The sequence below is a fragment of the Perna viridis genome, chromosome 4 (genome assembly GCF_037379345.1).
Source record: "Perna viridis isolate PV_CMFRI_1.1 ecotype Kerala chromosome 4, ASM3737934v1, whole genome shotgun sequence".
Taxonomy (NCBI): Eukaryota; Metazoa; Mollusca; class Bivalvia; order Mytilida; family Mytilidae; genus Perna; species Perna viridis.
In genome coordinates this window covers 39,315,361-39,341,948 of record NC_142448.1, presented here as the reverse complement: position 1 = coordinate 39,341,948, position 26,588 = coordinate 39,315,361, and the positions used below count along the sequence as shown (strand labels likewise).

The window sequence follows — 26,588 nt, the reverse complement described above, 5'->3', positions numbered from 1 at the left end:
ACTTTGCTTTGGTTTCGTTTTGTCTTAGGACATTACTAATACCAGAGTTGACTTTTTTACTGAATGATGATATTTGCATTCCTTTGTGATATTTTCAATGAATGTGTCCAGAAACTGACAAAAATACAATTTTTAATTAAATTGATTAACTTGTCCTATATGTCTCCAGAACCATTATTTCTGATTTATTAATTCGATTAAAAATTGTATTTTTGCCAGTTTTCTGGGCCCACTTTTTGTTGGAATATTTTAACCATTTATTGGACCCAAAGTACCCCCTTTTTTTATGGAACCTCCCTCCCTGTATCTCACACTGGTGAATGTATGTATAGCAGTATACCATATCATGCTGTCAAATGACTGGATTATAAAACCTGACCTGATTGACTACTTCTTCAGAGGCAAAGAAAAACAAGATGAAACTACAATAGTGATTTGTAATTATTCCTTTTTTATTAGATAAATAATGATCACATGTAAGGGACTAAAAATACATAACCTGGAGAAAACATGAAACATGTGATTGCACATTCTTACGGAAAAAAAATATTTTCAAGCCATTTTCTTTTAATATTGAATGCATTCCAACTAAATGTTAAAACAAGTTTAGTACTAAGATAAGTATATGTATAAAGGCTGATGGAAACAGTACACTTGTTATGTATAGCTAATGATTATTTCCGTTTTTTTTATTCAGTTCTTAATATTCTCCTTTACTTAAAGAAAACATGTTGAGTTATCATACAATGTACACATATTCTACAGAGGTTCCTCTACAGTACAGTACACATTAAGTGGATGATGACTTGGACACTGTCCACAGTGGAAAAAGTCTTCAGATGAGCCTAAAGTTTTTATGGTTTTTGAGAGTGGCTGTAAACTAATTAACCGCCAGTGAATTTTACTCCATTCAAATTGCTATGTAACCATATTCAATATCAAAAAGGCACAAAAAATAAGTTTTCTTGTCCACCATGTAGAGGTGGAAACAGCAATATCCACTCAAGTTGCACTGTACAACTTTATGAAATGTCATGTCTTCAAGTTTTGTCATGTTTTTTTTAAATCCTCTACTAATTATTGAGTGCACCCAAATGACTGTGAATAAAGTTGCCTATACAGAACAAGTGAAAGATTTCATCTTTGGCATGACTAAAGAAAATATAAACTAATTCATTAATTTTAAGTGGTCCCTTTTTGACTTAAGTTTCTTTAAGTCATTAACATAAAACAAATAAAAATGTAAATTAATTTTTGTTTAGTAACATTCAATACATAAAAAAAATAATTCTGGTAACAAATTATTTTTATGGTTTTATTTTAATCTTAAGCACTTTAACGTTAACTTAGGACATTTCTTGTCCACAAAATAAAAAAACCTTCTTTGGTAAACATTTCAATATTGCCAAATTATTATGACTTTAACTGTATTGCATGGCATCAAACTATTGCAAAAGCATGTGACAGGAAGCCAAAGAGACTATTAAAGGGAGCTAACCACAGTGATTCTATTGCAATCTACTTCATCTGAATGCTAAGAGAATGTTTGCCAAGTGAATCCTTTTCTGGCTGCCTTGATTTTTAGTGACCTATTTTTGGTAAAATATATGATTTTCAAATATAGAATTTCTGTCAAAAAATCTTGACAACACAACCCAGGATCATGGCAGGAAGAAAAGTTACTCTTTGTCCCAATATTGCAGATATTTGCAGAAAGAGAACCACACTTGAGGAAGATTAAGTTTCTTGAATGCCAATTGCATCACCATTTTTTATGCTAAGGGAGGTAATCTACCTGAGAGAATGCATAGTTTCTGTTGCTCAACAAAACTTGGGAATCTGTAAAACGGAACCATTGCATAGAAAAGAGGGGAAGTTGTTTTTTCTATAGTAAATATCCTTGAGAAATTGGGGTCTTGAAAAAACAAAAGAAAAAATCAAGTATGGTTTCTGACTGCAATAATCTTTCTGTTTTCAGCAGAATAAAGGCTTAGTTAATGCCAAAATTTTCTAACATTGTTAAATTTTTTTAAATCATTGTATTAAAGCAAATTTATATTGAAAAAAAAAAAAGAAAAAAGATGATCCTGAAATTTTAAAAAATCCTTAATAGTTAATCAGAAAAAATAGAAAACAGTTTCATTTGAATGCATTCCTTAATTACCCAATTAGAAATTAAGTGCTGATTCTAAAGATGCATGCATTTGTTATCCTATAAAATTTACATCTTGTAAAAGTTTCATGTTGAAAATTTTGGCATGATAAAAAAACCCTGACTACTACATAAGCATAGTTCCTACACTGGCCAATAAATGGCAGAAATTTAAGACCTAAAAAAAAAAAAAAAAAAAAAAAAAAAAAAACCCAAAAAAAATTTAAGCATAAATAAAACTTCACAAAAAAATATTTTATATATATATATATATATATTGATGTATGACTACAAATCATGTTCCTACCTTATAAAAAAATTCAATATATATACAGATTTGTTTTAAAAACTAACCTACCATATATGAATTGGCTTCGGCACAAAAAAAAAACATCGCCATGGTTACAATCAATTTCATTATTTTCAAAATATCTGTACACGTGATGACTTAGCATCTTAAATAATAATTTACATTTTTTATACATAGTTACATAAGATTCTGGTTACATATATATATATTAACACTGGCAAAAAAAAACAAAAAAAAACCTAATGCTTTTAACAAGACAACATGAAAAAACAAAATAGTTTGTAGTGTCAAACTCGTTCATTCTGACATAAAACCACAGTAAACAACAAAATGTAAACGTGTTTGTTATTTATTTAAAGTATCTGTGCGTCTTCCTTGAGACCAAAAATAATAGTTTTCACAAGATCTCAAAAAAAGAAACTCTGGTATGATGAAAATGAAATGAGCTTTGAAAATTTCATAAAAAATAACTTTGTACTTTAAATTTAAAAAGCAAATAACAAGTGTTCATGAACTGGATTAAAACTATAACAATATTTTCAATAAAACTGTTGTCATGGTGGTTATTTCATCAATTGCCAGTTAAAATGGATATTATCTAATTGCACAAAAATTTAGTATTCAAATATATAGTTGCAATTTTCTAGCAGTTCAGTAATTTAAAAATTACATTTAAAAAATTTGCACATTGAATTAATACAGAACTTTAGCCAGGACAGTCTTTAAATTTACATTCTTTGTATTTCCTATCCCAAAATTGCAAAATTTGTGAAAAATTATCTCACTAAATTTATTGTACCATATTCATTATTAGTAAATAAATATACCAAATAAAATTTTACCTATCCCTCAAATATTTTATTTTAAGAAATTTAATAAATATTCATTAGCCAAATGCACTTTTTTAAAAATTTCAAAGACTGTGTTTAAAAGAAAAAAAAATACAGGGGTTTCATGTTTTAGACTATCAATGCTACAAAAAATTTTCAATAGAATGCTAACAATTCTTAAGACTAAGATTTACAGCAAATATTTCCAGTAGCCAAATCAGGATATAAGTTACATGTACATGTATACTATATGGACAACTTGAACTTAAGGAGGTAGACCTAGGGTAAGGGACATAACTCTTGAAATCAGTGATATGTTTGTATCATATGCAATTTCACCAAAGCCTTTTAAGTTTTTATTTGAAACAGAAAGACATCAGTCCAAGTTACTTTGATGCTTATATGAAATTGATGTAAAATGCTGAATGCAAACATTCCAATGATTAAGAGTTGTGTCCATTACCTTAGGTCTACCTCCTTGAAAAGTAGCATTGCTATTCACACCAGGAAGATTTGATGTAACAGTAATCTATACAACACTTGAGAAATAAATAGGAAGTAATTGATCACATTAAGTAAGGTGTCTCTATTGCACTTCAATATTACAGCGCAGAGAATGATGTTGTTCAGGGAATACAGTTGGTCATCTATTGATTAAATAAAAATCATTTAATAATCTTCCCACGGTATTGAGAGGGAGATTTAACTTCTATCAATAGACAATTCAATAGACATCGATAGAGAGTTTACATCTTGTCAATTGAGCAGACAACTACCTCAGGAAGTTCATCAGGTGATTGTCATTTCATCAAGGGAGGACCAACTTCTAGAAATTATCATTGTATGCACTATAGAATGTTTATCACTTTAGGAGATTCATTTACTTATGTTTGCTCTGACTGATTTAGAAATATAAAATTTAAGACATAAAAATCTTTTTAATAATAAATGTTTAATAAAATGAATTTTGAAATATTTCAACCATTTAATATGTTGTACCCTTTTTTACATCATAAACCCTTTGTGAGTACTTTACTTTGGTAACTTTACAATATTTGAACCATTTTATGATTCGATCATCTTTCTGGCTGCCTTGATCACTTACATATGTCGAATGAGAGAAAACATTGGACTTGACGACTGGTAACTATTTCAATTATTGCAAATGCCAAGTTTACATTTTTGCACAACGATATGATTCCATCAATTGATAAATATTCTACGATCGGCAACTATACATGCACTCTAGTATTGCAGACCTGATAAATGTATGCAAAAACCTTTTAGTCCTTGCAAAAACATGTGTCTGAATTTCCACGCAAAATTGATAATGCTGCCTTTCTTTATAGTTCAATGTCTTGGTCAAGACCAGCATAATGTAACTGTTAACAATAATAAAACATATCACATCTTTGAATAAATGTCACATGATCATAATAAATAAAGTTCAAAGGTCGATGACCTAATTATGAAATGTACATACAATGCACATTTTGCGCAAAAAGTTTAAATATAACACTGTATATTTGTATAATCTTTGGGCAAGTCACATTGTCACTGTATGAGAAAATAAATAAATGAATGAAATTCTGATGAATATTTTGATCTTTGTTAGCAGATCTGAATGTCCTCCATTTTGTTGACCATGTGACACAGACAAATCACATGACTGGCCAATCCTGTCCTCCAGAATTTTCTGTGCATTTATTTGTTCCATATTACCCTCTTAACAACCCTTTAAAGTTTTCCAAATGAACATGAATTTCCTTAACAACAACAGGCGGCTTAAAACATGAACTCAATTCATAGTCCACCTTTTTTGCAGTAGTAATGGAGAAAATAGCACTGTTCACAGGAAGTGAGTTGTCTTCCTTAACAGGAAGCAATCTTCCTTCCTTTACTGGCCCTATAAAGTGTCATGGTCACTGGAATCACTCAAACAGAGCCAATAAATCATCGTTAGCATTTGACGTAGTTGTATTATTAGAGTTCTGATTGCTCCCTGTAGTACCTGTTGACCCTGAGTTTGTCGTCGAGCTGTCTGGCCCAAGATACGACAACAGTTCCATTGGATCCGTTAAATTCAAATCCAGCTGAAAAGAGATTAAACAAACTGAAATTTAATCCAAAAACATGCACATCAGATCCATAACCAGAAATTATGTTAAAGGGAGATCAAATGGGGTTACTGGGAAAAATTTTTCTCATTTTTAACAGTGTTTAAACTAATTTCAAGCTTGTTTTTAACCCTCTTTTTCTTCATTGTAATCCACAAATCCCCTCCGCCATGGGTATGTACTTTTTAGGTGAAATGCTTAAGAATACAATTGTTTTTTTTTTTTTTACTATATTTTCTTAGAGCATCTAAAAGTTACCGGCAAATAATTTTGGTTATATTTTTTTAAAGTTACATAACCCTCTATAACCGATGCATTTTTAAGCAACATATCATGAATAAAAACAAGTGCAATATCTAACTAAGTATTCTATTTCAATTAAGGTAAATCTATAAATAGATTCTTGACGATCTTGACAATTTATGTTCTTTAACAGCCTGTCCATTAGAAAAGGTCTTCAACATGATTCATACAAAAGTATAAAATAAGTATTGACAATAGACAGCAAAAACATACATCAAAGAAACATTAAGTAAGATTAAATAACGAGACGAGGACAAAAAGTATGGATAAAAGTAACAATATATATGTAGTAATGACTCTGTAACGGCCTTGATGAGAATAATAAAATAGAAAGTGATGCTTTGGTAATTGATGAACATTAACAGACAGACATATCTGAAAGATGAAACAGACGCTCACGGTAAATCAATACAATTCAAATAGGATAATTAATTTAGTCAGTGTAAGGATTATGCAACATTCTCTTGGTTCCGATGTTCCAAAATGCCAAGGCATCTGATGGAAATGTGATTAACTCGGCATCTCAGATGTAAAATTCTTAATTGATCGACAGAAGAAAAGCACCAGAGACATTACTTCAATGCATTAAAAGCCTTCCGGATAAATGGTTGTGGCAATAATTTTTGCTCCCTTGGCTGACATTCTCTAATCGTACAGAAAAATTAACATTGCTTTTTCACAAATAAATTGAACAATATATCCTTTTAAAAGTTAAAGAGTACATGCCGAAGTAGTATATTTTAACGATTTTCCGGTGCATGTTTGTCAGAAAGAACATCTTATGCAAGACAGTTGAGTGTTGTAACTGAAACATTCAGAATTATAATACAAAAACCATTGAAGCTGTAATGACCAAATCAATTTGTGACTGATGAATCTGTTTTTACCAGTGTAGAATTGAAGAGATTTAGTATGCATAGACGCTGAGACTGAAAAAACATATGTAAAGCCTTTGTCAGGTTTTTGCAAGGTCTGGTAAAGGAAGCTTCAAATATATAATAAACTGACACCAAATATCAAAAACTGAATTAATCATACATACATCAAGTCCTGGAGTTTGTCCTTCCCCATCTATCACACTTGAAGGGTCAAAGTTCAAATCCCCAATGTTATTACTGTTATTATCTGCCCCTGAATTGTTTGTCTGATTCCCATTAGGTGTCCCGTGGTTGCCATGGCTGCCATTATTGTGGTTCTGTGATTGATTGGATGGAGTGCCACATGTATTGCTTGAATCAGGATGCCGCAATGGTGTCGTGTCACTCGATGTCGGTAAATACTGATTCATGTGACTTTTAATGTCCACTGATGTATGAATGTCATTGTTCATATTATTTACATTGTTCATTGGATCAACACTTGCAGGAGGTGACATGTGTGAGAGGGGGTTATTATAATCCCCAGGGGTACCAGGATGGGGATAGCTCATAGGTGATGGGCCTCCATTTGGCATGCCTTCATTCTGGTGCATGTTTGGAAATGGCGGACCTATAAGGTAAGAAAATTTTTCATGTTTACACAATCATAGTAATTGTAGATATGAAAGATATTACTCAACAGTTGTCTAGTGCTATTTTGTTCAACATAGGATTGTGGGGCTTCCCCACTTATTCCTTGCAAAATTCACTCAGTGTCAATGCCTAGCAAGCATCTTCCCCATCTTTCTTTGTCAAAAAAAATTGTCACATGAGCTGTTCAGATATTATAAGCAAATAATTTTTTTTCTGAATGAATTTGAGTATGGCCTGAAGAAAGATCTACTTTTTATCCAAAGGGTTAATTTTTTTGCCTACATACCCTGCATATTCTGTGAGGAAGGTGGCATACTGAAAGGTGATGGTTGCCGACCCACATCCCATGAATTCATGGTGGGCATCTGCATGCTTGAAGGTGACATGGCTTTCATCCACCGACTTCCACAGGGATCTACAAAAAAAAAAAAAAAAATCAAAAAAATTCAAAGTTCACAAAAAAAAACCAAAAAAAAAAACAGTCAAAACCAAACCATGAATGACTGATAAACATGTCAAAACCACATCATGAATGACCAACAACCTGTGGAAACCAAACTTTTTTGAAGTTCCTATGCATTAGCCCAAATGAATTTTGAATCTTGGTAAACTGAACACCTGTCTAAACCAGACAAATTCTACAGTCCAAAAGGGGTTTAGCTTAGACAGGTTTCACAGCATCAAGCTCTACAGCAGATGTGTCTGTGCTTAGCTAAGGACTAAAAGCAAATGTCAAACTTAACTCTTTTTATAAAAGTTTTCATAATAGTCATCATCTAAATGATGAAAACCTACCAGCCTCCTCCTCTTTGATAGCTTTATGTTGAACTGGTTTCCACGCTGCTAGAGGATCAATCGTTACCTCCTCAAACTCTGTAGACTGTAGGTTCGTCAGAATGCCCCAAATATACTGGTCAATCTCTAAACCTTCTAATAATGCTGTTTTGCTGTAAAAGTTTTTTAAATGATAAAAGTTTTGTTTACTTGCAAGGTAATATTTCCTATGACATAACTAAAGTTTTAAAGTTTTACTTTTTTTTTCATCATTCAGAGGAAATTTCTGATGGAAGAATTTGATTCAAAATCATTGCTTAACAAATATTGTGTTCAAAGAAACATTTAAGATACCATAATATATATATGATTGTAAAAATTACACCCAAGATAATTTTAATATACTCACTTGCACACAGGACATCTCCAAGAGCCCCGCTCACAATTTAATTGTAGATATGATTCTAAATCAAAACACTGAAAGATAAATAGAAAAATATGGATATTGTTCCAAATATATTGTATAGAAGACTAAACATTGAAATTTGTATTTGTGTTTGAGGTACAATTCATACACCATATTGGGAATTATTTTGGCGGGGTGCTAATCATGGCATATTTCAGCAGTCTGCCTAAAATGGCCTAAATAAATTCCACCAAGTATTTAGTCCAGCCTTAAGTACTTACTGCATCACTTATCATTGGCTGAAATTAGACAGCCAAAATGTTTTGTACATTTATTTGCTTCAGAATCGCTATAATCAACACCCGCTGAAATAGCCCACCATATAATGCAGGATATCATTAAGAGCAAAATGTCACAGAGCCAGTTTGATACTTTTGTGGGTGCAAATGTTGAACTGGTGAGGAAATAGAATTTATGGTCGATTTCAGCAGATTCAATCTGTTCTTTTTTTGTAACCTGTTAAATTTCTGAACTTAATAATACTTCTAAATCAATACTTTGGCTGTATTAAAACTTACCTGAATATGTTTACATTCGTGACCTCGTGCTGGCAGTGTGATTCGTCGGAAGGTGATTGGACATTTTAACGAGACTTTTATCGCTGTTTGTTCCACACCGTCTTCCCCATTCATAGAATTTGGTTGAACATTGCTGAAATTTCTTTTGACTAAAAAAGAAAAATAATATCAAAATAAATATACATGTATTAAATCACTGCAGCATCTTGTTATTTACAATTGTATGTACATATACATGTATACAATTTTTAAAAGAAAAGTTCCTAAGCTATATAATTAATCATGAGGAACAGAAAAACTTGGAGTTTTATTAAAACATGAGATAAATTAAGTAGCACTCCAGCCAAGAATCATGCAAAATTTGATTCATGCATAAAAAGCCTAAATATTTTTATTTTTGATATTTTGTTTGATATGTCATAGTAAACAGAAAATAACGTGGTTTTTCATATAACCCGTGCTCTTAGGAGATAAAAATTATATAGAATGCACTGTAGATTTCAAAATTAAGGGAGATAACTGTAAATGACACTCAAATATACTAGAATCTACTGGATTTTCAGTGTTGTTTATCTCCTAAGAGCAGGCAAATTTGAATGAATAATTATACATTTCACAGTATACACCCATAAAACAACTTAATTACAAAAATAAAAATATGTAGCCTTTTTTTAGGGTGTATCACATTTTTCAGATTTTGCGCGATTCTTACAAAGACAGCTACTTAAAACATGAGATAAATTAAATGATCCTAGAAATATACAGCAGAGGATCCTGGATTTCAATGGATATCAATAGAAATAGGGCAGAGGCATGTACATTTTTGAGGTATAATTAGCGAAAAATAAAAATTACATGCCCCCAAAAAAAGTTCTCCCAAACATGAGACAAAAATCATTGGTGAACAACTGAAAGACCAATGTATCAAATGATCTATGAAATATACAACAGAGGATCCTCAGCAAATATCAATAGAAATAAGACAGAGGCATGTAAATTTCTGGGGTATAACTTGTAAAAAACCAAATCTTAAGTTGGGGGGGGGGTGGGCTTTGCTGGGTCTATCCAGCCCCCCTATGAATCCAGAACAATTGTATTTAATTTGCACTTCATCTCATTGCTTGCATAAAATTCATCAAAACAGAACTTTTGAAATAAGGAAACAGTGAACTTTTGAAAGTGATATATTCACCATACAAATACCATAAATCCTGTCTTTACTGAACCCACAGTTATCAGAAAAACCTGTCAAAACCAGACACTTTTGTAAGTCCCTCTATATCATAAAAATATTAATGTATTTAGAACTCTGGTGAATGAGACACCTGTCTAAACCAAGCAAATTAAAAAGTTCAAAAGGGACTTTGGTTCAGACAAGTTTCGCTGTAATCATATAAACAAGTGCTTACTTTTTGTAATACAATGTTCTGCAGGTAATAACCGTTTCCGTAACAACCCTTGCAGCACTGACCGTACACTGGGTCGATGTACCAATTGTAAAACAAACAAATGAGACTGAAAATAATAAAAAAAAATAATCATACAGTAAGAAAATGTAGACAGGAACACAGTATAAATCATGACAACATGTATTTTTTGACTTATTTGAATGAATGTATAATTTATATCATGGCAACAAATTTATGAATCCATTTTGTTCTGCTATAAAATCAGGACCACTGCAGATGTAGCCAACTTTCTGGTTTTTGCCTTGGTATTTTTTATATTAGACATACTGTGAATATTGTTTCAATGACAGCTCATTAAACCAGAGAAAATATAAAATGTTTGAAAAGATTTGGTTGAGTGGATTTCTTTTGGTTAACATATCAGAGCCAAATATATGGTGAACAGACAGACAGATTTGAGGATTACAAGTCATTAGCACCGTTTTGACAAAACCATGAAAATTGACTCCTAAGGATGAAGTTGCCAGTTCAAATCAACAAGACTAATATTTTAAATACACTTACACAACAGCATGCAGTAACTGTGATTTGTATGGTGTTTCTACCAGGCTGGCAGACATCTTTGAGGTATAGAGGTTTATGAGAGGTTTTGTTTTCCCCTCGTTCAATGTTGAGGGGGTTTGCGTTCACACTAACTGTCACTGATGCTGGCCAGTTGGTGTTCATTTGACGATCTTCGTGATGAAAACATTTCAGCTGCAATTCTAAATCAGATCTGAAAATGGAAAATACAATGGATCAACTAGCATCATGGAAAGGGGGTAATGTATGGTGAACTTAAAAATAGGGATACAATACTTTAGTTTGTCTTCAGCCATCAGAAATGTTTATGTAACTTTAAAAAAAACCTATAGTTTGGCTGTATTTTATGAAAATAATCTGTAAAATGTTATTTTAATGTAGTAACTATAGAGAGATTTACAATCTAAGAGCATAATATGCAGTCAAACTTTGTAGATACATGGAGAATCTGTAAAGGTAAAGACCTCTGCATCATCAAAACAAAGCAACTTCTGTAAGAAATTTAGAATACTATCAGAAATTTATTCAAGTGTGTTCTACAGCATTCACCAAAACAATAAATTAAAATATTTCAAGTGAGCAACAGGCAACACAGGGCAAAACCCAAAAATACGCTAAAAGTTGTAGATGATCATCTATGCCGATACTCACCTGAACATTAATGTTTGGTATACTGACTCCCGTAAGTGGAAGACATGGTTACTAACGGCTAAGTTATGTTCCAATCTGAAAGGAGGCAGCACTACACCATCTCGAACAGGAAACGTTAAACGTAACTCTTCAGGATCTAGAAAAGAAAAATAATAGTTATTCAACTTATTGGAAAAAAAATGTTATCAGAAAAAATAATAGTTATCAGAAAAAATGTACAAGGAGTTTAGACAGGATAGAATGTTTTTCCTTTATATCATTTTTTTGTGGCTATAAATTGTAAAAAAGTAATTCTCTAAGAAATATTGAAATGCAGAAAGGTAAACTTTGAAATCATCTGTAAATATTTGTCAACAAATACAATAATAGCAGATATAATTGGTAGATAGTACATACCTTTCTTTATTGGCAAGGGTCCATTGGGCATTGGACCATTGTAACCATTTGGACCAGGCCCTGGGGTGATGGGGGGCGTTGGATTTCCTGGTAGGGGTGAATGAGGGTAGTTGGATGGTGGTGACTGAAAAACAAGAAGAACTCATATTTATAAAATTTTTATAAAAAAAAAAAATGCTTGGAAAACAACAAATTAATTCAATGCTATGGTAAGATACAAGTTTACAAATCATAAATAAAATTTGAAATGCTCCAAAAGTATAATTTGTTTTACAAGTAAACTTAATAGTATCTACTTACAGAAAGTGTTAGTTCCTTATTTTTGAGGGGTTATTACCAACTTTTCTTTTATACCAGTAATTTCTAAAATTACATAAATTCAGGCCACATTTTCAAGATTTTTTCACAAAAACAATTAAAAACTTCAAAGAAGTCAAAAATTGTTATGGCTAAATTTTTATGCAATTGTTTGAAAAAAAAAGGTATTTACAGGTATGCTCTGTTGACCCATATTATACTGGAAGTTTTGTCCCTGTGAGGGAGGCATCGTTCTACCAGCTGGGTTATTATAGTAGTGATTCTGGCCATTGGGGTAAGGTCCTCCAGGGTTACCCCTCATCCCTGGTGGCTGGTGGTATGTTGGTGATGGGAGAGGCTGCTGGGTAGGGAATTTGCTCCCTGGGCCTGGGTACTGCTGTTGATTGTTGTAAGGCTGATTTCCATACTGAAATAAAAGAAAAAATACTTAGTGAAAAAAAGACAATAAATGAGTAAAACATACATGAAAATATTTGAAACATCACAAACTTTTTTTTATCAAATTTCCAAAAATCATTCTTTTCAAAAAAGTAATTTTCATCACAAAGAATTCAAAGGTACTGCTAATCTGATTTTCTGTCCACAGTAGTTACAGCACAAAAGAATTTTAACAAATATCATTTACATTTGTTTGATCATACAATAGTTATCTCCCTTCTACCAATGATCAGTAAGACTGGGCTTTAACTGGTTCAGGTTAACAGCATGACTGTTAACCCCCACATTAGGGGGAGACTCCCGTAAAATAAATAGAAAAAATTTAGAATATCCCACATAGAAATGTAAGATTTGTTAAAATTACTAAATTTTCTTGGAAAAATACTAAATAACTGACATTTTACAAAAATAAATGTTTTTTTTTTATGTAATTTTATCACTCCTACATAAATTTCAACAAATATTTATTGTTTATAACATTAGTAGCATCAACATTTTCACCATGGTTTCACGTTCAGTATCAGGATGTTGTTGTTATTTTGTAACAGCAAACTGGGTTGTAAAATATGCTCATTTAGTAACAAACAAGCGTCATATGCAAAATATTTGACGTCATCTGACAAAGTCTAAATCTAAGGACAATAATAACTTGATAATTTTTGCCCTCAATCATGCCTAGATTATAGTTTGAAATGGAGTCAACTATTTTTTTCACACAATGTTGGTGAAATAATTTTTGGATCATCATGATTTCTTCGAAGTCTACATTTTTAATTCAAAAGTCGATCTCTTCAATGACCAATAATACATGATCCCTCTATAGTTAAAAAATAAAATGCACTATCACACTGCCATCATGAATGAAATGTGTTCAGATTTCGACTGCAATGCAATTTCAAAATTTAATAGCATAGAAGCACCTTACCCATAAAGTGGGTAGTAACAAGTTGTACTTATGTGTGTAGCACCTTACCCACAAAGTGGGTAGTAACAAGTTGTACTTTCGTGTGTAGCACCTTTTCCATAAAGTGGGTAGTAAAAAGTTGTACTTACTTGTGTAGCACCTTTTCCATAACGTGGGTAGTAACAATTTGTACGGATGTGTGAAGCACCTTATCCATAGAGGTAACAGTAAGTTGTGCTCACCTACAGAGCACCTTATCCATAAAGAGAAAACAACAAGTTATGCTTACCTGTGGAGCATTGGGAAATGGTTGTCTTGGGACTCTCATAGGATTGTGTGGGTTATGATATGGTGCAGGTCTCCTGCCATAGGCTGGATTCTTCATAGGACCTGGTCCTGACCCTGGACCTTGGCCTGGCCCCATGTTCATAGGGCCAGGATGTCTCTGGTGCATTCCTGGTGGATACTGTGTACCAAATTGACCCATAGGCATCTGTTGCTGAAAAAAATAAATATCAACAAATAAACATAATGTAATTGAAATAACACTAATGAGCAGATAACCTTTATCATATTTTTGTTAAATTCAAAATAAAGAGATAAATCATCTATCTTAGTATGACTTCAAAGCAGTGTTAGAAACTAGTAACCTAAAAACAAAAAACAAAAAAAAAACCATTCAATTATCAAGTTGTACATTATGACATACTAATTAATTACTGACATTCTTTCACTACCATAGCCAGTAAACTATAGATGACCAGGCAAAAAAAAAAATTACAATTTTTCACCTCAAAAACCTCATTTCAAACTTTTCATAGCATATTCACTTCTATATCCTATCCCATCAACCCTCTTAAAAGACCAATTTCAACATATAGATATAAATTCCCTTCTTTCATTTGTCACAACATCTGCTAAAATTTGTACTCTAAACAGTTTACAGCAAGAAAAATAGTTAACTTTACAGAGAAGAGTTGGTCTTCCCTTTAATGAAAGACTATCACCAGATAAGCTTCCTACAGCAGTTAACTAGACAACTGACAAAGAGATTTAAACATTCTACCAGACACAGATTTAGATACCCATTTGAATGATAGAATATTTAATTCTCCTTCCATTGTCCAAACAACTACCTACCAACTCTTTCTCCTGATCATCATCATTGTATGCGCTATAACAATTTAAAATAAAGTGTATAACTAAGTTCATCACCCTGCCTTTGATGTAACAGCTCTTTATTTTATTTATTAAAGTCTACTCTAGAAAATGATTAGATTACTACAGCCATCGAGGATTAATCTTTGTTTAGAAATACAATATTATGCAACAGTAGTCGACAAAATCAAATTGACAAGAACATAGAAACTTACAATACAAGATTAAAAACAGCACAACTGCAATCAATAAATATCAGAACAAACCTCAAAAAAAACAAAAAAGATTTGCAAATTCAATTATCAAGTATTAATTATTAATAAATCCTTTTGGTGATAATTTCCATTTCATCAAAAATCGACAAAGATGCGGAGTGATGGAAAAAATATCGCCCAGGTAATCATGGGGAGCCTTTTAACTACCTATTATATACTATACAGGTAAAAAGACACGTCAGTTTAGCAAAGAATAGATCAATAGAACAAAACTTGTCAACGAATGATTAGGACAACTGTAGGAGAATTATAGATCTCATTAGCCAGGTATTGATATTCAAACATTGGCAGCTTAGTAGTAACAAAACAATGGCGGATAACACCTAAGTTAACAGGTTGTAAATAATAACGTTAACTTCTCCAGTCAATCATATGGGTCAAGTCATTGATTTAGCAGAAAAAAAATGATGTTTTTGTTGTAGATTTAGTAGTAAAAAGAATGATTGTACAACATTGTTAGAGTTGTTAATTTATCAGAAAAGATTTTTGTTTTGAGTTATTGACAGTATTAAGGTTATAAACAAACAAATCATTCACCCACTTGTTATGCATACATGTACTTAAACAAATATGTACTTCATAATGAGGAAGATCCTGCATCAATTTACGACACGCAATAAAAAAAAAATTGAGAAAATTGAAATAAATAAACCAATATGCAGTGACTACATGTATTACATCTTTAAAGGTATAATTCCTGTAATAACAATGTATTTATATGTGGGTTATAGTATTTATATGGCAGAAAAATGAGGATGGTTTTTGAACTAATAAAATTTGAAGCACCAATAAATCCTAATTTGAAGCCATATTCAAAGGCTTAATTTCGTACGATAAAATATGTAACCATAACATTAATGCCTAACTCAGCATTTTCTAACCAGAGTTATATACCCAGGAAAGGGAAAATTTCATGATGTTCACATCATGAATACAGCGAGTAAATTGGTCAACTTCAAGGAATAGAGTCGGTCTTCCATTGATTAAATGACCTTTACCTGATGAGATGTCATAGGTAGTTAACTTGACAGTTATCAAGGAAGATTTAAACTTTCTCTCATTTCATTTCATTTCATTTTTAACTAAGATACCTCATTCGTTTACCCTAGACTTGACTTATTATAAGCAACTCAGCTGGGTTTCTAGAAAAGCAGAGGATAAAATTGTAGTTTTTTCTAGCTAACTACCTAAAGAACTTAATCAGGTGACTGTTATTCAAACAAGAGAAGACCAATTCTCTTCCCTGATGTAAACTATATTATTTGCTGTAATTATGTGTACAAAGTTTCATGATCATGTGAGAGCACAAGCCTTTATCATAAAGGCTTGACAGCATCCTCAAGTATTGGGGGGAGGGGGGAAGGGGGGGGCGGATGAGGTTCAATTCCCTTACCTGTTAACCCTCCCAAATCAGGAAAGAGACTCCCACAAAATAAATGAAAAATTCAGAATCTCCCACATAAACATATAAGATTCCTGAGAGTTTTTTGGTTAAAATGACTGTATTTTCTGTAAAAAATATCAAATAATTGAATTTTTACATTAGAAATTTGTTTTAACTTTAAAATCTCGGACATAAGACTGTATCAATGAGGGTAATCGCCCACATGAACAGTGCCAAAGGTTATTAGGTGTAGAATACCTTCCCAGAATTCCCCATCAAAATTAATAGGAAGAAAACAATGAGAAAAAAAGACCCCAAGAAAAAGAAAAAGATAAGGATTTCAGGTTTATCTTCCATATTTCAGAGACCAAACTGCCAATGACATACATAACTGAGATGAAATGTACATATCACTTCTGTGGCATACTTAAAATCTGGGCAATTTGACAGTTACTGAGTTTTCATTTACATACTGTGAAATCTCATCAACAAAAACATTTAGAGGAGACTTGATTCTAAACAAGGAATAGTTAATGCCAATGTCATTGAAGGGTACCTGTGCACATAAAAAATAAAATGTCTTCTTGATTCCCCACTGACCACTTTTTTTGCCCAGAAAACAAGACCTGCTATTCAGTTTTTTATGGTGATAAGATTTCCAATTACTATGAAAGTACTATTTTTTGTGAGATACCAATTTTAATGAATTTTATATGTAAGGTAAACCACGAAATTTGGTTCCCAAAGTAAAGGATTATTTCCTTTAAACTGTATGACAGGTTCATCAAAACCACGAAAATCACGAATCCATTAATTTGTGCTTTTTCTCTAAACCATGGAAATTGATTTCCACAAATATAAGTACTTTCACAGTATCGTGAAACTTGTAATGCATATGCATATTGATTTAACTTATATATGACAAAAAAACTTGAATGGAACAATACTATTTGAGTTACAGATTACACAAAGTAAGTGTCCTTTAAGCAGGATGGACAGACAGACAGATATAATCTAACGGCTACAGGATCATCGTTGGTGAGGCAGATAACAAATGAATGCATGAACCTAAACATAAGCCTTCTCCCATAGATTTTGGCAAGGCATATAAATGTGAAATTGGCCCACAATGTACTGAAATGTATTACCTGCATTCCATGCCCGTACTGGCTGTTCATGTTCATTTGCATATTCATTTGTGGATTATTCTGTTGTTCGTTCATCATCATGGTTGCTGTGGCTGTTGCTGTAGCAGATGCAGTCGCTGCTGCGGCCACCAGGGCGGCAGAGAGTGCAGGGTTACCTGGTTGTGGAGCACCAGGGTACTCATTATTTCCAGGGGTGTTAGATCCTGGGGTGTTTGGGGTTGGAGGATAGCTGAAAAGATAAACAGATGTTTAAGAACAGTATCACAGTAAAATAAGCTTTGCCTCCTGTGCCATGCAACAGATTGAAATAAATTGACAAAATAAAATAATACAAAAAACAATCAGTCTTAAAACTTCATTTTTTAGTTTCACAAAATATTTAAAATAGGACTAGCTATCAATTTTGGTGGTTCAATTTTTGCAGAGTTTATCATTTGTGTGATAGTTTGTATAAAGCAAGAAAGCAAGAAAATACTTTCTCCCATTCTAACCCAGTGATTAAAATTGCATGTGACTTTATAACAACTGGATGGTGATTCAGATTCTGTGACGGCTTTTCCACGATTTTGCATTTTTTTTTTTTTACAAAATTTCATGGAAGAAACCAGTTCTTCTTCAGTCTATCCTTGATTTGAATTGATTCTCCACTCTCTATGGTAAAACTTAGATTTTAACATTCTTACTAAAGCTTGTATGTTGAAAATCTTGAGTGGAAATAAATCACTCATTTTTGACGAAGACTATATTTATCCAAGGGGTAATGCTATCTATATTCTACCCTCAGTTAATGATTTTAGAGCTACAGATTTAAAAAAAAAATTGATAATCAACAAATCCTTCATACATATTTCATAAAATTAAATGAGAGAGAAGTGTCATTTCATCAATAAAGAATAAAAAATCCCAACACTGACCGCAAAGTTACAGAGTATGGTATATCATAGCAAAATTGTTTCTTTGTAAAAATGTTATTTAAGGAGGTAGACCTAAGTTAAGGGACGTAACTCTTGAAATCAGTGATATGTTTGTATCATATTCAATTTCATCAAAGCCTATCAAGCTTTCATTTGAAACAAAATGAAATTAATCCAAGTTACTGTGATGCTTAGATGGGATTGATGTAAAATGCTGAATACAAGCATTCCAGTGATTTGTAAGAGTTCTGCCCCTTACCCTAGGTTTACCTCCTTAATACAACAGTGAAACCTTTCAAAACCAAACACTGAATAATCTGAAAACCCTGACCCTTTATGCAAATTAGTACAGTTCACCAGGAACAGCTTAATAGATTTGGAATGAGAAGTGCTTGTGGCCAGTTAATTTGTTCGCATCTAGAGCAGCACTTTTAAGCTACCAAAGTTAATCGGAAAGTGATTATGGGCTTGCGGAGGTAGTTGGGTATACCCCTACACACCCAAGTTCAAAAAAATAAACAGAAAGATGAAATTATTGCTTATTAGGTTTCTCCATTTATATAAAGCAACATGCAAAATTTTAAATCAATCCACCCATTGGGAGCCAAGATTATTGTAAAGAAATTTGGACTGAAGGAGTAAAGGACAGAAAGACAAGGCGATTTCAATATACCACCCACTCACTGAGTGGGAGAAAAATAAACATCTGAAAGAAAAATTGTCTTCTAGCTTTCTTAACTTGAACAACATTTATTTCTCAATTAAATAATTTTCCTCTAAATATGCCATCACAAACCAATAAATATACAATATGCTTAAAAGCTAGATGCAACAAAACGGACAATAATCTATATGCTAAGTGTGGATCCAGGTTCTCCAATATTTCAAATCAACAAAATGATAAATATTAAATGAACACATCAGAAGACTAAAATGCCAAGGGATCCTAATCTATTAGCTAGATTTCAAAATTCTTATTAATGCAGGGAAAAATATATGTCAGCTGGTTTTAGAGAAACCACAATTTCACTAGCATATTACAAGTACATGTATCTGGACACGATCGACAGCACTGAACAGCAGAAAGCTACTCTGCTATATTGAACTGACAATATTCAAGATCACATCATGTCACAAGCACTGAACAATAATTTTAGATATACTGCCAAAATGACAAAAAGTATAAAAATTTTAAATGTATGTTAAATTAAAACTGCTCCCAAAAAATTAAGAGTTTGAATTATAATTAACAAAACAGAAATATATACATTATTAACTGAATGAGCCTGGTCTTTCCCTTCTGAAACTTTGGAAAGAATATACCGTATAGCTGGTTATTTTCGGAATGCTAATTTTGGCATATTTAGTGGACGGTCTAAAAATGCCAAAATAAATTTCACAAAATACCAACTCTGAGCTTAAATACTTAAGTAGTTGTCTTGGTAAGAATCGTGCAAAATCTGAAAAATGTGATACACTCCAAAAAAGGCTACATATTTTTATTTTTGTAATTGAGTTGATTTATGGGTCTGTACTATGAAATGTGTAATTATTCATTCAAATCTGCATGCTCTAATAGAGTCTATTGTATTTGAGTGTCATTTACAGAGTTATCTCCCTTAATTTTGAAATCTATAGTGCATTCTATATAATTTTTATCTCTTAAGAACACAGGTTATATGAAAAACTGAATGTTAGTTTCTGTTAACTATGGCAATTCAAACAAAATATCAAAAATATAAATATGTAGGCTTTTTACTCATGAATCACATTTCGCATGATTCCCAGCTGGAGTGCTACTTAATGCACGACTTGCTGAAATCAAAATAGCCAAAATTTTTCGCATACATTTTAGCCTGAAAATTACCAAATTTAGCAATGATTTCTTAGTTCTTAGTTTTTATGCATTTTTTTTTGCTTCCCCCTGCCCAATGGGTATGGAACCCTTCAACATTTACATACCTTGGGCGTCTATACAGGTTGTTGTTCTGTGGAGGGTTGTTGTATGGGCCTTTCTGCATGGAATTGACATTAAATCCAGGCTGCTGGGGATAATTAGCTGATGACATAGTTGACGTGTACCCTGGTGTCTGATGGCTAAACGGTGCTGTTTGTGTTGTGTTAGTCATCCCCCAGACTGTTGTAACTACAGACAAACCCTGTCCTGGCTGTCCTTGATTACCTGGACACCATGGACCATTAGGATCGCTGTAAGTATAAAGATAGATTGATTGATTGATTGACATTTAACATCATCTGACAGTTATTCTATGCATTTCTGGATGAGAACATTAAATTGATTGAACAGGCTCTGCTTTGTCTAGTACTAGTTTTGTGAAAGTATAATATGTGGGGAGGGGATGAGTATTTGTGTCACCTCTTATAATTTTGTACAAAAAGTAACAAATAAAAAAAAAATAAATAAATGTGTCTAGCGGTCTGATTTGAAAACAGCTTTTTCTTCAAAATGTCGAAACTTTAACACAATAATTTGTTACAATTCTATTTTTTATTCAATATTTACAGTTATATCAATAAAGTCAAAGTTCATGGCAACAACATCTAAAAATCCTGAATTCACTCTAGTTATACTTTGATGGGGTAATTATCACCAGTGACCTTATAATAATTACCGAGAGCAACAAACTCACAAGTTCCAAATCAGGTAAAAATGAATAGTCACATATCATGATTCTTGATTTTTTAAAGGTTACAAAGGAAACAAAAATGTCTATTGAAAAAAAGGCAAAACTATGAAGGTAAATTTTTAAAACATTTTTCTGGAAAAGAAAAATCTTAATAGGGTAGGATCCACACAAACAAATAGGGAAGCAATATCTAGCAGTATTCTGCTGATTTTTGTTGCAAAAATGCATGAGACTTTGACCTACAAGATACTCCTTTTATGACTAAAAACAACTTCATGACACAAGAGGAAACTAGCCCCCAATTTACATATATTTATAAACTTTAGTTTTTCCATTGAATTAGTTAGTTCTTCATGAGAAACAAAAAGTCGAATGAGGAAGTAAATTAAAAAAAAAATCTACCTACGCTAATGAAAAGTCACCTTTACAAATCATGTGTTTAGAGTGACACATAACACCTTCATAGAATGCTCAATGATTGACAACTATGAACAGTTATACATAAATCAAGTTGTAATTAGTGGATCGTGTCTTTAAGAACGAAAATCGACCTATGAACTTTTCTGTATTTGAACATCTTGTAAATATCTTAAGTAATTTAAAGAATGTTGGTTTCTTGGCAAAATTGTTTTGATACATTATATGCTAGGCTTCAGGTGAAAGCTAAAAGGGTTTGTTTACATTGATCAATTTTGATGACATAAAAACCTTCAGAAACAACACTGTTTAAAAGGTCAAAATGCATGGACATTTCAAGTAGCAATATTCACCACAAACAGTGAAAAAAAACCCCAAAAAACCCCAAAAACCCAGATTTTATATTCCTCAGAATTCTTACATTAGCGCTACCATTAGTTCCATAATGAGACTTCCTTTACTATAGTCTGACAGTATAATCACCGTTCCGATCTTATAAAAAGAGTTCAAAAATGAACTTTTAGAATAAAGTGCACAATGTTATTCATAAAGTTAAAGCATTATCTCAGATGTCTGCATGCTTGCACTTTATGAATGAAAGAAGTTTTTTTTCCCTTAAAAAAATAACTTAAAATTCAGGATTTGTCTGCATAATAAATACCACACAAGTCGTTCAACATTAATTACAAATACCTTGCAGCATATCCAAGGTTAAAAAACGTGTACAAATAAAACAAACTAACAGTTATAGCCCATTAAGATGTTTGTAAATTTATATCTTAAGATCTCAAATCATAACATTTTATGTAATTATGATATCATCAAATGAATGCATTATACCTATAAGAAAATGAAATACAAGATGAACTTAGACCTTTCTTTTTTGCCAAGGGTCCTTGTCAAAGGTTGAACTTTGGGCTTCTTGAAAGTGAGTTTAAGAGCACACGAAAGCATTTATCACCTAATACATGTAGTTGAAGATACATGTACAAGTGGCAGTATTTTCTTCTAGGTACGTATCTGTAAAAACCTCATTCTATTGCTTCTAAACTCAGCCTATATATAAGCATTCCTTGGAACCTTAAAACGGAGAGTGTATCATATTTTGGTTCCAAGAATTTCATGAAACCAGTTTTTACCGATCAGAGAAAGAATAGAACCTAAGAATTTAAGTGAATCTTTTCCAAAGTGAAGGGAAAAGAGGGGAGGACCATAGCTCTTGGTTAGAGAAGATGTGAGAAAACTAATGGTGTCAAATACTACACATTAGGTTAATCCAATATTGCTTTAGACCTGTATACCACTTACATTCTTAAGTAATTGATATACATATAAATCTGTTTATAACATGACTTCTGACTACAGTAAAGTGAAATCAAGGCCTCTTTCTAATCCACTGATAATCCCGTTTCAAGAAAACATGGTGGACTTCTAATTATTTCAATAAACTATATATGAAAAAAAACATATCTATACAAAAGACCAAAAAATAGGGATTAAAACCGTCTTAAATCTCTAATTATAATGTGTTTATACTTTCAGGTCAGATTTACAAGTGTAAATTGAACTCAATATGTTTTCTGCCTTATTGCAAAATATTTTTTGAGTGACCTTGTCTACCAATATGAGTACTTAAATGTCTACAGCCTACTTGGACAAAAAAATTCCCTTTATATACCAGTATCTACTTAGTGGGTTGCCTTCCTGAATCATTTCCAACAAAATTATTGGGGAAATAAATACATACCTTTAAAAGTATGTGGATAAAATAACAATTAAACAAAATAAAGCCATTTTTAGATACTTAGTCTTGCTTGAAGCTGGAAATATTTCAACATATGCTTCACCAAGAAAAAAATAGAAGCAGAACAATCAATCGAAAAATAATCTAGCGTAGATTGTCTTTGACTTTAGAAACCTTTAGGAGAATAAGACAATACATGTACGTGCAAAAATAAAAATTTAGAAAGCAGTTGTTCACTAATATTATTTCATCAGATTTCATATCATTATCAATAGAGCCATCGAAACAAGCAAAAAAAAAAAAAGAAATACAAATATAAATTATTAAACGATCATTATTTACTCTCGGAAAGGAATAAATTTGTCATTATAAAGTCAATCCCCACGACACTGTATAGACTAATCTAATTGTTACACAAGGCGAAATCAATGAATACAATTATTTCATAAACCCACGCAAAAATTTACAAAAATATCTAATGTATATACATGTATGTAATAAAATGGCTTATCATTACAAGTGTAAGAATGTTTGACCTACAAATTAATTCTATTACCTATATGTATAACAAATTTACATGTAAGATATCAAAAGCACACCTTTCAGTCTGTATTGCAATTTGAAGTTCCGCTGCTACTTGAGATTGCCATTCTGTATTAGCCATCATTTAATCCAAATTGTCTCACTATCTTTCCATTGTGAACAATAACTATTTACACACACACAGCAAAACCGATTGATTAAACCCCACAGTGTATTTATCTAGAAATAATCTTAGTTCATCCTTGCCTGGTCACATGATCAACCAAACAGCTCAATGCCTTGTTTTAGTTCACTGAGGTACTGCAGGGGATAATCCAAAATTGATGAAAATCACATTAGCTCAAATAAATATAGAAATAGAATAAAAACCTCAGCATTTGTCTCACATGGTTGAAGGACAGATCACATGAAATAAATGAACACACTCAAAAATCAATAATAATTTCTACTAAACATGTCTGGATTTTAAATGCCCTCAGGAGCATAACATATTGTGATCATGTGACCAAACCACTTTTCTATTGTCAGAAAGGTAACATTTCATGGACTAATCTGCAGGTCTATTCACCTGATATTTAGAAATAAACACATAAAACTTATCAAGTAATGACCTTTAAAAGGAACTTTACATTTTAAAAGTAGAGTCTTTCAAGTTGGGTAATCAGAATACTTAGCTTCATGACAGCTAAACCATTTAGTTAATTAATTCAGTAAAAAATCAATTTAATTGGGTTAATTAGATAACAGATAATTAAACAATCAGATTTAACTGATTTATTATCAGAGGACTATTTAAAACTGTTATTTACTGAACAAATTGAGAATTTACAATCAAGGGGGAGTAGTATAGCTCTTAATTTCACACCCACTTACCTTCATATGGGCATAAAATTACTAACCACAAGAAAAGTTTCAAAAAGGTTGGAATAAAATTATGATATGAAAATTCATAAAATTTATTTGTTTAACTGAATGAACTTGGGTGAATTGAAAATCTATGTGATGTTACCTGGATTACAGTATACAACAATGGTATTGATAATTTTCATGATAGATCCTACTGTGGGATGGTTAACCCCAATTCAAGAACATATTGTTGAATTCCTTAGATTTTCCTTAAAAAAAAATATGACCAAATGATTCAAGTGCAGGAAATGTTGGTCTAAGCAATTTAATGCTTTGTAAAAGAAAAATTCTAAATTACATTTTTTGTTAAAATTTGGTAGGGTTTTCAGAGCCAGTCCAAAAAAAAAAAATGGTATTGTCAGACTTGGGTGCTGTAACATTAATTATTTAAATTCTGGTAGTTTCCACAGCTAGCCAAAACAAAAGGTACTGTCAAATTTGGGTGCTGTGCTTTATATTTGCAAGGAAGTTGAGGAAGATAATAAGACAAAAGACTGACAACGATGACTCCATTGTCACACCGAAGTGGCCACTTAATAAGAAGATAAATGGTTTGTATCCATATATAGATCTTCATGTACCAAGATGAACACAATGCAGAAAGTATACTAAAGAACATTGTACTAGATATTACTGTTGAATAAATGACTATAATTGATGATTTCAAGGCTAGTTTTAATATGAATATCCTTTCAAAAATTCTTAATGAACTCTTCTCCATGTCTTTCTTGCCTTATATTATTATTACCAAAAAGGGGGGGGTTAAGGGAAGTCTTTCAGGGAACCTCTTATGACTGCTTTAGTTTCTTATATGAAAAACATATAACATGTATTTCAAAGAAATAAAAAAAAAGAAACTACTTTGCATTCGTCATTTGGCAAGATTAGTGAGACCTGACAATATCGAATCCCTTGTGGAATGAATAATTTGTTGCATTTAGATAGGTTGAAATACATTTAAAATTGATACCAATAAACTTCAAAAGATATCTGGTCAAGACCTGTTACTGATTCATTCAGGGTTTGGTTTTGACAGGTTTCCTAAATGTATTTTATCTAAAGTAGCAATTTGAATTGGCAACAGAATCTTAAGTTAGGGCAACATTATATTAAGGATGCTTCTAAGAGTAATCAAGGGAACCAAGGTTATAGTGGTAATAAAAAAAAATGTAATCCAGGGACAAAGACCAGACATAGAAAACAGACCTACACAACAAAGAACATAAAGTAACTAAAATCATACATACAAAGTAACAAAAGCAAATGAGCAACTCTAAGCAAGAAACTAACCCTGTGTAAAACAAAATATTCAATACTAGTAACTTTTATCTGCACACATTACTTTCCAAAATCTGTTGTTTACACTTGTACCGAGAAAAAGGTCATTAGGACATTTAGATAAGAAATTTTACTGCACTATTATTTTGCATAAGCTGCACATCGCTGCATACAATTATCAACAAAACTGGTAGTTATAATTAGCAAGTAGATAAAGAATATTTGCAAGTAATTTTAAGACGATACTGAGTCATACATATGAAATATAGACAGCACATAATCGACTGACTCTTCACAGGAAACTCTGCCTACCAAATTGTTATTTTTAATATTGGCTGCACAACAAACATCCTTTAATTAACGTAAAGTACTTATAATTTCATAATTGAACTTGTACGTGTATTATGTCCAAATATAATACCAAGCAGAATAGTTATACTTCATTGAACCAGATATTGCATGTTTTGTTAGAAGTGAAGCAAATAGTGGAAAAA

General features: G+C 32.0%; 1 protein-coding gene across 7 annotated transcripts in view; it reads right to left on the bottom strand.

Annotated features, from left to right (window-relative positions):
* Window positions 1–430: 430 nt before the first annotated feature.
* LOC148620026 (zinc finger MIZ domain-containing protein 1-like) overlaps window positions 431–26,588 on the bottom strand; it is a 207,526-nt gene continuing 181,368 nt past the window's right edge. For 6 of the 7 annotated variants that reach the window (XM_088580538.1, XM_088580539.1, XM_088580540.1 and 3 more), the window contains 14 exons: window positions 20,521–20,766; window positions 17,645–17,873; window positions 13,969–14,178; window positions 12,510–12,743; window positions 12,020–12,143; window positions 11,624–11,759; window positions 10,955–11,165; window positions 10,391–10,496; window positions 8,982–9,130; window positions 8,407–8,474; window positions 8,019–8,170; window positions 7,510–7,638; window positions 6,755–7,200; window positions 431–5,385 (listed from right to left, as the gene is read on the bottom strand). In XM_088580538.1, coding sequence (XP_088436664.1) covers window positions 5,224–5,385; window positions 6,755–7,200; window positions 7,510–7,638; window positions 8,019–8,170; window positions 8,407–8,474; window positions 8,982–9,130; window positions 10,391–10,496; window positions 10,955–11,165; window positions 11,624–11,759; window positions 12,020–12,143; window positions 12,510–12,743; window positions 13,969–14,178; window positions 17,645–17,873; window positions 20,521–20,766 — 2,602 coding nt within the window. In that variant the 3' untranslated portion in view covers window positions 431–5,223. Of the gene's footprint in view, window positions 5,386–6,754; window positions 7,201–7,509; window positions 7,639–8,018; window positions 8,171–8,406; window positions 8,475–8,981; window positions 9,131–10,390; window positions 10,497–10,954; window positions 11,166–11,623; window positions 11,760–12,019; window positions 12,144–12,509; window positions 12,744–13,968; window positions 14,179–17,644; window positions 17,874–20,520; window positions 20,767–23,966; window positions 24,244–26,588 lie in introns of those variants that run through there. The other variant, XM_088580545.1, reaches the window with a different exon arrangement.